General features: G+C 45.4%; 1 protein-coding gene across 14 annotated transcripts in view; it reads right to left on the bottom strand.

Annotated features, from left to right (window-relative positions):
• The window catches only part of caska (calcium/calmodulin-dependent serine protein kinase a), a 112,645-nt gene that overhangs the window by 10,763 nt on the left and 87,624 nt on the right, over window positions 1-14,258 (bottom strand). For 6 of the 14 annotated variants that reach the window (XM_056390028.1, XM_056390041.1, XM_056390026.1 and 3 more), the window contains 9 exons: window positions 13,825-13,905; window positions 8,703-8,891; window positions 8,487-8,565; window positions 7,449-7,534; window positions 6,299-6,367; window positions 4,153-4,221; window positions 3,278-3,313; window positions 544-585; window positions 1-30 (listed from right to left, as the gene is read on the bottom strand). The exon at window positions 1-30 is cut by the window's left edge and continues 167 nt beyond it. In XM_056390028.1, the coding sequence (XP_056246003.1) occupies window positions 1-30; window positions 544-585; window positions 3,278-3,313; window positions 4,153-4,221; window positions 6,299-6,367; window positions 7,449-7,534; window positions 8,487-8,565; window positions 8,703-8,891; window positions 13,825-13,905 (681 nt within the window). The remainder of the gene's footprint in view (window positions 31-543; window positions 586-3,277; window positions 3,314-4,152; window positions 4,222-6,298; window positions 6,368-7,448; window positions 7,535-8,486; window positions 8,566-8,702; window positions 8,892-13,824; window positions 13,906-14,258) is intronic. The other 8 variants (XM_056390035.1, XM_056390030.1, XM_056390034.1 and 5 more) reach the window with 3 other exon arrangements.

Here is a 14,258-nt window from a genome sequence, read left to right as displayed (position 1 = left end):
GTCGTATTCAAACTGGGCCCTCACGTAGATCTGTGGCGGGAAGTTTAAAAAGCACAGAGGTCACCGGAGGGGAGGGGGGGGGGGGCTGACTGAGGGGTGTTGGGGAGGGGGGGGTTCCAAAATAGAAAGTGGTGTGTTAAGTGAAAGAAGTGGAGGAGGAGGTACAGAGAAGGTGAAGAGGAAGCGGCGAGATGACGGACTTTGTTTTGCATATCATGACAGCTCAGACTGGAGTAATGAGGAGCCGACTCTCAGGGGGGGTGAGACCCTTGGGGGTGGGGGGGTTCTGGTTGCCAAGGAAGGGCTTTCTCCAGTGACATAAACCCAGAGCGTGCTGGGCTGTTAATGAGCCTCTCGCCACACGGGTAATTAACAGCACAGGCATTGTTTACGTGTCTATCACTTCACAACCACAGTCATTATCCTGCTCTACATACAGCCGTGTGCTGCGGCTGCACAGTCAGCTGACACAAGTGTCTGGGACTAAAGTGTGGTAGTTTTTTGGGGGGTGGTAGTGGGGGGGTGGGAGAGGCTGTCTCTTACCTTCACTGACATTTTGTCCTTGATTGGAGGTCTGGAAACAATCTAGGATTTGAAAGCATCACACACATCATGCAGTAAAATGGCTGTGCAATGTCTAAACAGCAGAATTGAGGCCGGGGGGGGGGGGGGGGGGGGGGGGGGGGGGGGTCGATGGTGAGAGAGGACGAGGGTGAGGTACAACTGCTTCCCCTTTGTTTGGAAGTATTTAAAATATATCAGACTATGAGACAGTAAAAGGTGAGTCGGATGTGGACTCTGCTGCCCTCTGCTGGTCGGATCTACAACCACTGACACCTGGGCTGAGGTCGAAGAGGATGAACACCCTCCTCTCTCACCTGTTCTCCTCCACCTCCACGGAAAAGGAGAAGGAGAATTCATCAGGAAAAAAACTGACTGCACTTAGACTGAGCTTCTTTAAACCAACTTTATTTAACTACCACCAGGACGATAAATCCTCCTTTAACCACAAAAACAAACTGGACTGAAACGTTGAAATAAGATGAAACTTCAGCCATTAAAATGATAATTAAATACAAATTATGAACTGAGCAAGAGGTCAGAATAAATTATATTCAGACATAAGTTTGTAGTTTCCTGATATTTCTTTAGATTTGTAAAGTAGAGAAATTCATTTTTGGTGCTTTAGTGAAACAACATTTATGTGTAGACTGAAGTATTTACTTCTGATGATCATATTGTTGACTAGAAATATATCCTGCTTGTTCTTCATGACGGATTTAAAGAGAATGAATCTATATTTATGTGATTTCAGTCGATCAGACATCAAACAGCTGCTCTGCTGTTTCTACATTTCCGTGTCTCTGCTGTGGTGAAACTACAACGATGCGTCGCTTTAAATGTGGCGTCGAAGAATTGTGGGACGGCATTTCTCCTTTCCTTTGGTAAAGGAAGCTCCAGTGTTTCCTCTTTGCTAAAGGAGACAAGACAGGAAGCGGTGAAGCTCCTTTCCTCAGCTCTGATACTTCAGATCATTTCACTCAGTTTGACTCTTCTTCTGTTTCGACCTCAGCCCGGATCTCCCAGCATTAAGAGGGAGACATCTTGTTTCTGTGTGATGTTGGGTGAAGTGTGAGGAAGCTGCTCACACACACACACACACACACACACACACACACACACACACACACACACACACACACAAACACGCTGTGACGGGATGAGATGGCGATTATGGAGGGTTGTTATGGAGGTCGAGGTTTCCCATAACTCCTGCTCTCACAGCCGTGTGTCGGCGGCCGGAGGTCATGTCTGACCGGGGATCAGTGGTTAGGGGGTGAACTCTAGCAACAATGCCTGTGCCATTATTACCACACACACAGTTAAAGTAAAGGAAGTCAGACATCACACAGCAGCGCTCACTCACTTTAGATCCTGTAACCTGAGACCTGATCCCGGACTCTGGACGGATCCAAGTCACATTCAGTCAAACTGGGTCAAAAGTAGAGACCCGTCCTATCGCAGCGGGTCAGTGTTCAGTGTCTGATACCAGAGCACAGGTGGAGTTTCATCCTGCTGCTGCTGCTGCTATCTCACTGTTTGGATCCGGTTTGATTATCAGCTTCTGTCTGACAGTTTAGTTTTCAGTTGGAAAACTCGCCAGATTCTGTGACACTAACTGTAGGAATAACGTACATTAAAGATCATTTTAAAAATGGATATAAAAATTTAAGGCATGCTAAACCAAACTGTGCCTCTAAGTCTTTAATGGAGGCTGCTGAACGGACTGTAGGACTCACTCCTGAAACTCTGAGACAGAACACATGTAAAGTCAAATCATTCAGACTAAAAACTAAAACCCAGTGGGGAGCGGTGATTGGCCGTTAGGTGCTAAAGCTAACTGACTGTGAGGACATGTTGACGGGGAAATACTGGGACTCTGTTCAAGGCAGAGGAGTCCTGTTCTGCCCAGAAAGTTGCTCTGTTTGTGGGGCGACCCGACGGCTGAGCGGCCCCCTTCTCTCTGTCAAATAAAGGAATCATGGCCAAATGATGATAATAAGGATCATTTTAAAAAAAGGTGCTGTTTGTCACCAGACTCCAAATCTACATCTAAACTCTGTCTCCGGTGGATCAGGTCTCTCTTTCTGATTTGCAAACCTCTACTGAAAGACTGAACTGATTTCTCCAGGTGAGCGCTGCTGCGTGATGAGTTCATGACCTCATACAATGATATAAAAGGGGAGGTGTGGTTGTTAGAGAGAACAGGTGAGGAGAGAGGGATCACAAAGACGTGTGTGTTGTTGTTGTTGCTGGTCTGGATCTACTTTACTTCACCGACCAGACACACACACACACACACACACACACACACACACACACACACACACACACAGACACACACACACACACACACACTGTTTCATTTGCATTAAAACCGTTCTGACTGTTCAGATTTGTTCTTCAATAAAATCAATAAAAGCTTCATCTGAACCCAGAAGCATCTGTGTGTCTGACGGGAGCCGAACAGCTGCAGCGGCCCAGAATCTAATATTTCTTCTTTAACAGTTTAAAAAGAGGTCAAAGGTCAGAGGTCAGAGCTCGGCCGGTCACCGTCTAAACAAAACAGCATCTTGTGAATGAATCCAGTTTGTACTGAGTGAAGCAGAGAAGAGGGTTGGGGAGAAATCAAGACACACACTTGTGTATGGGGGGGGGGGGGTGCAAGCGTCGTACAGTGTAAGTGCAGGTGAGCGAGTAAGTGACTTTTATTCACCTGTCGACCTTTGGGCTGGATGGTGGAGGGCAGGTCCTGTGGGAACAAAGCGTTGATGACAGAGAGACGAGGTTAAACGAGATAGAAACACTGGGCTCAGACGGAGAGGAGAAGCATGCACATTCATCTGCAACCTAGCTACTGTTGTGAAAGATAAAAAAACACAGACAGTCAGAGAGAGGAGAAGAGAGCGACTCTCATCTGTTAAAGCAGATCCGCCTGCGGAGCGACCAAGCAAGCACAGAGCGAGCGAAGCAGCTTCAGCATCAGCATCAGCATCAGCATCAGCATCAGCATCAGCCTCAGCCTCAGCCTCAGCCTCAGCCTCAGCCTCAGCACGCCCACGGCGTCAGAGTCTGTCCGGAGGAACAGGAGGAAGCTGCACAACCCCGTAAGGTTTAGTGTGAAGCAGAGAGGGAGAGAGTGTGTGTGTTTCCCCCGGCGCCACGGCAACCACAGGAGGCCCAGCGTGTTGTGTAGCAGCACGTAGCAGGCGTCACGAGGCGGCACACCAATTTGTTAACTGAGATATCGGACACGGGGCCTTTGGCTCAAACAGATGACCAGGGAGAATGACACGGGATCGAGTCAGGAGATCAGTGCAGGACGACCCGCCTACTGCTAATGCTACTGCTAATAATGCTACTGTCACAGTCACAAGTCAAAATAAAAACAAACACACACAACCCATGAGAGACGGACATCTACACGGACAAACGGATCAACTGACGGACACATGACACATCAACGTGACAGATGAGACGCACCGGAGGAGGGGGGTGGGGGTGGGGGTGGGGGGGCCTTAGACATGTTGTGGGTCTGTCTTTAGGGGTGGGGGTGGGGGTGGGGGGTTTCTGGGGGGCAGGGGTCCTTACCAAGATAGAACTGTTAATGCTGGAGTGGCCATTGGCAGGGGACTGCCTGGAGGTGGTGGGGGACTCTTTCTGAAATAAGACACACAGGTCAGCAGCGCACACACACACACACACACACACACACACACACACACACACACACACACACAGACACACACACACACACACACACACACAGACACACACACACACACACATACACACACACACACACACACGCACACACACGCACACACACACACACACACACACACACACACAGACACACACACGCACACACACACACACACACACACACACACACACACACACACACACACACAGACACACACAGACACACACAGACACACACACAGACACACACACACACACACACACACACACACACACACACACACACAACACACACACACACTCTTCTGGCGATGGAGAGGGTAAATTTGCAACAACACAATAGAGACCCACCACAGCGTTGACGTAATGAAATGCGTCAACAGGACATGAGAGACGACGACATCGTCAGCAGCCTGCACGTCCTCACATCACCACAGGGGGGCGCTACGCTAACACCAGCTGATCTGGGCGGCTCAGACCATGAGGTCATCACTAACACAGACCGTCACGGCTCAGAGACGCAACGTGTGTGTGTGTGTGTGTGTGTGTGTGTGTGTGTGTGAGACGACCAGACCCTTGAATCAGACTTCAATAAATGATTTTATGAAATGACTCGTGAGATAAATGTTTCATTTTAACTGAAATAAAGTGAAAATGGAGAAGATGAGATAGAAACTGAAATATTAAGATTTAGAAACGACATCTAATTGATGAGCAGAAAAGAGTGAACGAATGAAAAGAGCCTCTAAACAAAAGAATAACTAATAATCAAAGTGAACTGACAAATCACATCGTTTCATAAAGAGGTGATTCATGATGAAAAACTGAGTTTGTGTGTGTGTGAAGTTATATTTACTCCTCTTCTCTCCGTCTCCAGCTAAAAACGATGAAATCAAAGCATTGCTGTGGTTTGTGGGTATGATTTTTCAAAATAAAAGTTCTGCTATGTAGCTTGAGCCTAAATAAAGACAACCACAATAACCAGCAGGTTCCAAGTTTAGATTCTCTGCGCCGGGTTTCCAGTGTCTTTTTCAAAACATGTTAAAATAATGTAATTACATACGAGGTTTCACCTGGACAGGTGCCAGATTTAAAGGGCCCCTCTGGGGTCACATGGGTTCACTGGACTGCAGCTGAGTCCGTGACGGGAGCTCCTTCCAGTTACTGTTGATAAAGTTGTCCAGTGGTTTTATTGTCAGGGTGAACGGATCATTTCATGACTGTATTTCAGGTCGTCTGGTTGTCCGTATTTACCCGTGTGTTTGGGGCGGGAGGCGTCAGAGTTTGTGCGTGTGGACAGAATAACAGAAACAGCTCTGCCCTCACTATTTATTCTGTCAAACTCGAAGTGTTTGTTTGTTGTCGAGAAAACATCAGGTGTGTTTTTTCACTTTCCACTAAAGCTGTCGTGTCGTCAGGACAGAGAAACATTATATAAAGGTGTGTGGAGGTGGGAGGAGCTTCAGGCTCAGGTGATGACCCTCTGCAGGTTCATCACTACAAGTGAAACTTTCACATTGTCACTTTTTATTACTCTGTAAAACATTGATTATTGCTTCTTTAACAAAAGTGAAACATCACGAGCTTCAGCTTGTGTCGACTGTGCAGGTGTTGTTGTTTCTGTTGTTTTACCCACTCCTGTAGTGTGTGTGTGTGTGTGTGTGTGTGTGTGTGTGTGTGTGTACAGGTGTGGTGGAGCAGGTCGGGATCACACAGAGAGGTGTGGCTCGTTCCTGGACCAGAGAGGGGGGAGGGGAGGGGGGGTTCCGGTATCTTGGTTGTGAAATTGGTGTGCTGATTATCTGACCCAGCCCCAGCAAAACACAGCAGAACACACACACACACACACACACACACACACACACACACACACACACACACACACACACACACACACACACACACATACACACACACAGAGTCACACACGCACGCTCAGTAACCAGGCGAGCAGTTAGTAACCAGATCAGGAGCTCACAGTCAGAGGTCAGAGGTCAGAAGGAGGAAGAGGAAGAAGAGGAGGAGGCGTTACCTCACACGAGGAACCCTGCGTCCGGTAACTTGGCACTATTTTAAAGGTGATGCTGCCTCGCATCTCCCTCTGTAAACACACACACACACACACACACACACACACACACACACACACACACACACACACACACACACACACACACACACACACACACACACACATTAGCATATAACATTTTACTGATGAACAAACGATTAGTCAGTTTATCCATTAACAGAAAATGAATTTGAAACTATTTGAAGTCTTTCAGCTGCTGCAGTTAAAATGTTTGATGCTTCACGGTTTTCAGACGTGAGCATTTGATCATTTTCTTTGACTGAAATTAAATATTTCTGGACACTAACGAGCTCCCTGTGGGCTCCAGCGAGCTGTGATAGACACTCGTCAGAGTTTCTGATGCTTCAAAGCCCAAACACATAATGAATTAAATAAGAAAATGATCTGTAGACGAATCGATGATGAAGATAATCGTTAGCTGCAGCCGCGGTGGAGAAACTGAGAACGTGTTTAAACTGGATTTACAGCTGACGTGACGAGCTGAACTCTAGACGCTGGAGACAATCAGTCTATTAATCGATTAGTTGATCGTCTGCATCTATTCTGATCATCAAATAATCATTTTTGACATTTTTAAATAAAGATGGAACATGTGCTGTGAATCTTTCTTTGTTCTACATGACACTGAACAGAGACTCTGTGGAGACGAGACTTTTCTGACATTTAATCTGTTAATCTAAAAATCGTATAATGTTTATTTCACTGTGTCTCGTTCCTGAATATCAGACTGTCACTGTCTAATCTGTGTGTTTCAGTCTCTTCCTCCATGTTGCTTTCACTCCAGCAGCATCACAGTCATCATCATCTCGTCCTCGTCGTGGAGGCGGAAACGGGGAAAGAGTGGGAAGTACGGAGGGCGGTTTACTGTCTGGGCTGTTCTGGTTGCCATGACAGCGACATGTACTGGCTAATGGGGCTCTGAGAAACTGGGTGGACGAGTCTCCCGCTCAGTGGAGCGAGTGAGTTACAGAAACCTCCACAGCAAACTTTGATATCAGAGTCCAGAGGACACACGGCAAAAATATAAAACCAGCTTTAGTTATCTCACACACACACACACACACACACACACACACACACACACACTCACCAGCATCTTCTGCAGCTGCTCGACTGTCTGGTTGGCCACACTGATGCCGTTGATCTCTCTGATCTCGTCTCCGACGTGCAGCGTTCCTGAAGGGAAACGAGAGATCAGACGAAAGACAGACAGAGAGAGAGACAGAGAGAGACAGAGAGAAAGACAGAGACAGAGAGACAGACAGAGACAGAGACAGAGAAAGACAGAGAGAGAGACAGAGAGAGAGACAGAGACAGAGAGAGACAGAGAGAGAGACAGAGAGAAAGACAGAGACAGAGAGACAGACAGAGACAGACAGAGAGAGAGACAGAGAGAGACAGAGAGAGAGACAGAGAGAAAGACAGAGAGAGACAGAGAGAGAGAGACAGAGAGAGAGAGAGAGAGAGAGAGACAGAGAGAGACAGAGAGAGAGACAGAGACAGAGAGAGAGAGACAGAGAGAGAGAGAGAGACAGAGACAGAGAGAGACAGAGAGAGAGACAGAGAGAAAGACAGAGAGAGAGAGACAGAGAGAGAGAGACAGAGAGAGAGAGAGAGAGAGAGAGACAGAGAGAGACAGAGAGAGAGAGACAGAGACAGAGAGAGAGAGAGACAGACTCTGATGAGGCTCGACAACGAACACATTTTAAATCACACAGGAGTAAAAACAGACAATTACAGAGTCTCAGCTGCAGAGAAAAACTTCCTTTAACCAGACGATGAATCAACTGGGATTAATTAGCTGCTACAGTCGCAGTCAAACAGTGAAACATGTTTTACCTTCAACCACGAGAGCAGAGACGAACCAGCTGCTGTTTGTCTCTTTGTTTGTTTGTTTGTTTGTTTCCTCGTTTCGTGAAGATGAAGAAACTGTTTCTGCTTTTTACTCTGATGCCTCTTTTTTAAAGACTCAATCATTCCTGTCCGTCTGAATCTATATAACAGTAGTTAGAAAAACAACTTCTCTTCGCCTGTGAATCTCTGCTGCGACTGGTTTTCAGGACGTGTTTCTCTGTAGGACGTTTATCAAACACCTGTGTTGTGACTCGTGGTGTAACTCATAGTTCACCTTGTCTGTGGATCATCCCTCCGTGCATTATCCTCGCAACGATGCAGTGGTTCGAGTCGTTCATCTTCAGCGTGATACCCTGAATGGATCAACACACAAACACACACACACACACACACACACACACACACACACACACACACACGTGGAGTCAGTGGATGAGACGGTGTGTGAGGTCTCAACACAAAGCTCAGGTAAATATGTGAAAGTAGGAACCATTGGCTCGTCCGTGTTCTTCTGGAACTGGACCAGACGGACTCTGGTGACGTTCTCCAGGTCCATGTCTCCGTTGGTGCTCTCCGGGGAGTCTCCGTTCAGGTAGGGCGAGGTGGGGGGAGGGGTCACCCTCAGGGCCTCGTCGCTGTAAACCTCGTGGGCCACCACGTCGTGGGCCTGCAACAAGGCCTGAGGCCACGCAGGGAAAACACAGTCAGAGAGTCTGAGCAACGACGACGGAGAGGAAGTTGACAGAATAAAACTAAACCAGGAAAACTTGAGGATGAGGACGGCGTCGTTACCATTTAATCAAATTAAGATCCAGCATCAGATCTCGAATCCCCTCACATCTTTTATCAGATCTCATTAAGTTCGGCTTTTATCATTTACAAGAATCTAAAGTTAGAAATATCTCCGGGGCAGATCTGTGATCAGCCGCTGTCGGGCCAGAGGCCAGAAACACTGCGGTTTTTACATTAAATGAGTCAACATTAGCATTAATGAAGCTAACCTAATTAACGCTGACCACCTGTCGCTCTGACCCGAGAACGAGCGGAGCAGCAGCAGATCTGAGGTATTGATTATTCTGACTCAACACGCCGACTTTCACTAACTAAATACAAATCCAAACTCTGAGCTTAATGAGCTCCAGGTATCGATCTGATCTGCATAAAGAGATGGAGTTGTATTTAACGAGCTGCGATCAGCTGATCGTTGAAAAACAACAAAACAAACAACAACGACACACAGTTTACGGACGGTTGTACAGAGATGTTACAGAGCGATGCACAATCTCCGGTCTGAAGCTCGTTACACACTTCACATTAACGATCTTCCACCGCTGATTAAAATATCCAAATCACAGCAGCTGCAGTTTCTTAGCTAAATGTAAAATGTGTGACAGAACACATGAGATGTACCTGATATATATCTGAGATCATATTCTCCACACGCAAAGGAAACATGTTTGTTTGATACAAGACCAACAAAAATCACATCATCATCATTTTAACCAGGAGATAAAAGTTTCAATGGAAGATTCATTAATGATTCCAGGTGTTTCACTGTATTGTTATATTATAGGTGTTTTAATGGAACTGGACTCGAACTCTAGACCTGAACGAAAGGATCAATTATCAGATCTTTTTTTTTTTTTTCTATTAATCTTGTTCAACGTGGTTTTAAGTTTCAACAAATCCAAGTTTCCAAATCCTTGTGACCTCTGTTCTCTGATACTTACTTCTGCTGCTCGTCTTATTTCTGGAATAAACAGGTGGAGTCACATGACTCCGCTGCTCGCCTCCCTTCATTGGCTCCCTGTTAGATTTCAGACTGATTCTAAGACTTTATTACTGACTTCTAAGGCTTTACACGGCTCTGAGCCCAATTACATCTGTGATTCATCGACACGGTTTGTGCCCGACAGAGAAGTGAGATCTGCAGAAGGGTTAGGCTAGGCTAGGCTAGGCTAGGCTAGGCTAACCCTAACCCCAGGTTTGTGACTAAGGGTGACGTTTGCTTTTAGAGCCCCATAAAACTTCTTTTAAATCTCTTCTAAAAACACATTTCTTTGTCTCAGCCTTTGGTAATGTCTGATAAATGTTTTATTTTTATAGTTTTATCCCTAATTATTGTTTTTACATATTTTATTGCCTCTTTTTACTTACTGTCAGATCTTTTTGTAGAATGGTGATTTGCTGTTCTACACTTTTTAATATGCTCAGGTGCTTTGGACTCTTTTTCTTGTAAAGCACTTCGTAACCTTGTTAAGAAAAGTGCTATAAATAAAGTTATTCTTCCTTTTATTATTATTAATTCTGCTGCTGACCCTGCAGCTGCAGCCTGATAGACTCAATGTGAAGGTGAGGACTGAGCCAAATACAGAACTGACTCATTTATTGAAAATTACTTCATCATCGTTGCTGTAGGAGTTTGTGTATTTGTTATTATATTATGTGTAATACAAAAGTGTATTAGTTATTATTGTGTAAAAATGATCAAGTTTTATCACAGATCGTCACTCGAGGAGAAAAACATGATGCGGTCTCAAGTCCGTCCATCACTCTGTCATAGCTTCACGTATTCCCCCTTTCCACAGGTGTCTTCGGTGAGTAGCCTGTGTGTGTGCGTGTTGTAGCTGCCACACACACGCACACACACACACACACACACACACACACACACACACACACACAGTTCACCACTGACAGCCACAGAAGCCAGTGACTGGCACTATAACAAACCAGCACCAACTTCAGAAGAAGGCAATCAAACCTCAACAAAGGGGAAAGTTGTCACCGTCTTCCCTCAGCATCACACACACACACACACACACACACACACACACACACCACACACACACACACACACACACACACAGGAAGGGGAGCAGATCAGAGAGGCAGAGACATGAAGGCAATGGCAGCGTCTGACTCTCATGTCAAACTGCATCACACACAAACAGAAACTTCATGTTCGAGACGCAGAGGAACTTCAGATTGTGTGTGTGTGTGTGTGTGTGTGTGTGTGTGTGTGTGTGTGTGTGTGTGTGTGTGACTGTGCCCTAATGAGGACAGGGTGAAGGGGTTAACTAATCCCTCCATGCTGTGTGGGAAGTGGAATAGAAGATAAACAGGATGATAAAAGCAGAGAGATCCTGAAGTCAGCTCTTAAAGGAACAGTTCAACATTCACTCCTTCACTTTGTTTCTCGGAGTCAGTCAGAGCTGGAGCTGCTTAGCTTAGCTTAGCATAAAGACTAGAAGCAGGGGGAAACAGCTAGCCTGACTCTGTCCAAACTCACAAACACCAGCGCCTCTAAACTTTACTAATGAATAAACCTGATTAACGAACATGTGACTGTTTCCTGACAAATATCCTGAAGGAGCTGGTTATTATTTACAATATATAATAACAAACTTGATTTATGCAGCACTTTTCTTAACAAAGTTACATAATCATAATCATCATAATGAGTGGAATGGACTCAGATAAGTGGCAGAAAATTGATGAATTAACCAATTAAACACTAAATAATTCATTTGTTAATTTAAGTTTCTGCTTACAGTCAAAACCGGAGTCAACAGCAAGAGAGGAAACTGGACTCAGTGTTTTGAAGACGTCTCATGAGCAGATTCATTACGGGACAGTGAAGGTGGACAGGTATACAAGCAGCATGTGTCTGAGAGGGTGGAGTTTTTTTTAACCAGAGAAGAAGAAAGCAGCAGGAGACACTTTCTTCTTCTCTGTTTTCTCATCACAAACACTTCTGCAAAGCGAAGTTTTTAAAAAACAATAATAATTAATAACAATAATTATTACCATTATTATCTTTCATATTAACATTCTAAAGATTTTAATTTGAAAAGTGACTTAAGATAATAAAAACACGTAAAGATCAAACTGAGCTCCAGCTTCATATTTACTGTGGTTCCTGTCTCCTCGTCCACCTGTCTGACGAAAACAGAGAAGCTGACTTATGGTTTTAGAGAAGAGACAAATGTCCCTCATGTTGTCGTTTCTCTTCCTGTGAGGACGACAGGTTCATGAAACTGTCTCACATGAACTCACAGGAATGCAGAACATGCCTCTCTCTCTCTCTCTCTCTCTCTCTCTCGGTCCTGTAGCGTGATGAGGGAGGGAGGCCTCTGACCCGACACAGCACATCGCATCAGACACGCCTTACTGACCTCCCTCCCTCCCTCCACCCCCCCCCCTCCTCACATCCATCTTGATTACTCCTCTCTTCTGTTTCCTTATCATTTCATTCTTATACACCCCCACCCAACCACCCCCCCCCACCATGGGTCTGTCTATCTGATATCGAGCAGATCATTGATCAGACGGAGATCAGATGCATTAATGTGATAGGATTAACAGAGTGAGGGGGGGTGAGGGAGTGAGGGGGGGTGGGGGGGGGCGGGGTGGAGAGACTTCTCTTGACTGGATTAACCCTTTGCTGCTCAGACCCACAGAGTTTAAACACCATCTACTTTATTGGATGTTATAACACATTAGAGAGAAAGGCCAACAGTGACCTGTTGCTGCCAGATAGTGAGCCCACACGTCTCTGTGCTGTTCAGCCTCACGTTTCCTCCGTCATCAGCATCTGTAGCTGCTGCTTCATCACACGTTTGTTCAGTTACTAATAATTAATTAATTGTTAATTAACCACCGTCAGCATCTTAATGGTCAGCAACTTTCATTTGGCAGATCACATGATCATATCAGAGTGTTGTCCACCCGCATTATAATCACAGCTGTTGATCAGATACGAACATGGAGATGCTTTTTGCTGGTTGGTCTCTTCTTCAGGACTTTAGCATTAGCATTAGCATTCCAGGTAAAACACAGGTGGTAACCTTTACCTGGTGAACTGCTCACACATTCTCTGTCCCTCTGTTCACACCTCTCTGATTCTCCCTTCATCATCTCCTCATCTCGTCTTTATAACCATTTATTAATCAGTTACTTACCTTTATAAACACTTTTAATTATGTTTATTATTTAAAATTATAAATATTTTAATTATTATTAATGAGTAAGAAGCATTCACTTGATCTTGCCAAATAGTGAACCTGCACCAATGTATGAAAACTGAGATATGACTTGTTTATAATTGTTTATTTATGATTTATAAAGTGAATTGATAATGTGATTATAAAACCTTTATAAATCCGTTATAAAGGCAGTTTTATTGTAAAGTGGTATCGATGTCCTCAGCGCCAAATACCCCAGAATTCAATTCTCCAATTCAAACTATGACCCCATACAAGATGAAATCTGGACTGGACATCGATCTCTGCGTTGTAAGAGGTTCATATCGAAAAATCTCCAGATATGATCCAGATATCTACCCTCACACACACACACACAACACACACACACACACACACAGAGTGAAGGTAGAGGAAGCTGGATCCTCAAAAATGAATGTGAGTGAAACACTTGAGTCTGGTGGTGAAACAGAGCTCCACCGCTCACTGTTACGTCTCGTCTCGAATGTTTGTGAAGAGGTGAAGAGGCCTCCCACACCCGTCTGAGAAGTATGACGGAGACGAGGTATGTGTGTGTGTGTGTGTGTGTGTGTGTGTGTGTGAATGTGTGTGTGTGTGTGTACTCACCATGAAATGCGGCTGGGTCAGTATCCGTCTGAGTTCTTTAGCTTCGTGGTTCTCTGGGTAGCAGGAAATCTCTTCCAGTACCTGAGGACGTGGAGAGAGTCGGGTTAAAGATCTCTCACACCCACCCACACACACACACACAAACACACACACACACACACACACCTACCTCAGCACCCCACTGTACCTGCTGCACCTCGGAGAACGTAATGAAAGCGACCCGACCTCACAACCAACCCCCCCCCCCCCTTGAACTTCCCATGACTCCGCCCCTCCTACATCTTCCCAGCCAATGAGAGACCAAGTGTGGAAGTCACTCAATGACTCCAGGGATCCAATCCTCCTCCTCCTCCTCGATGTGACGTGGTTCGATGTCAGCTCCAGTTATTTTGCGCCTGACTGCTGAATGTGGCATTGTAGAGGTGTGTGTGTGT

This window comes from Seriola aureovittata, chromosome 11 (genome assembly GCF_021018895.1).
Source record: "Seriola aureovittata isolate HTS-2021-v1 ecotype China chromosome 11, ASM2101889v1, whole genome shotgun sequence".
Taxonomy (NCBI): domain Eukaryota; kingdom Metazoa; phylum Chordata; class Actinopteri; order Carangiformes; family Carangidae; genus Seriola; species Seriola aureovittata.
The sequence above is the reverse complement of the archived record's forward strand: the minus strand, read 5'-3'. Positions and strand labels throughout refer to the sequence as shown.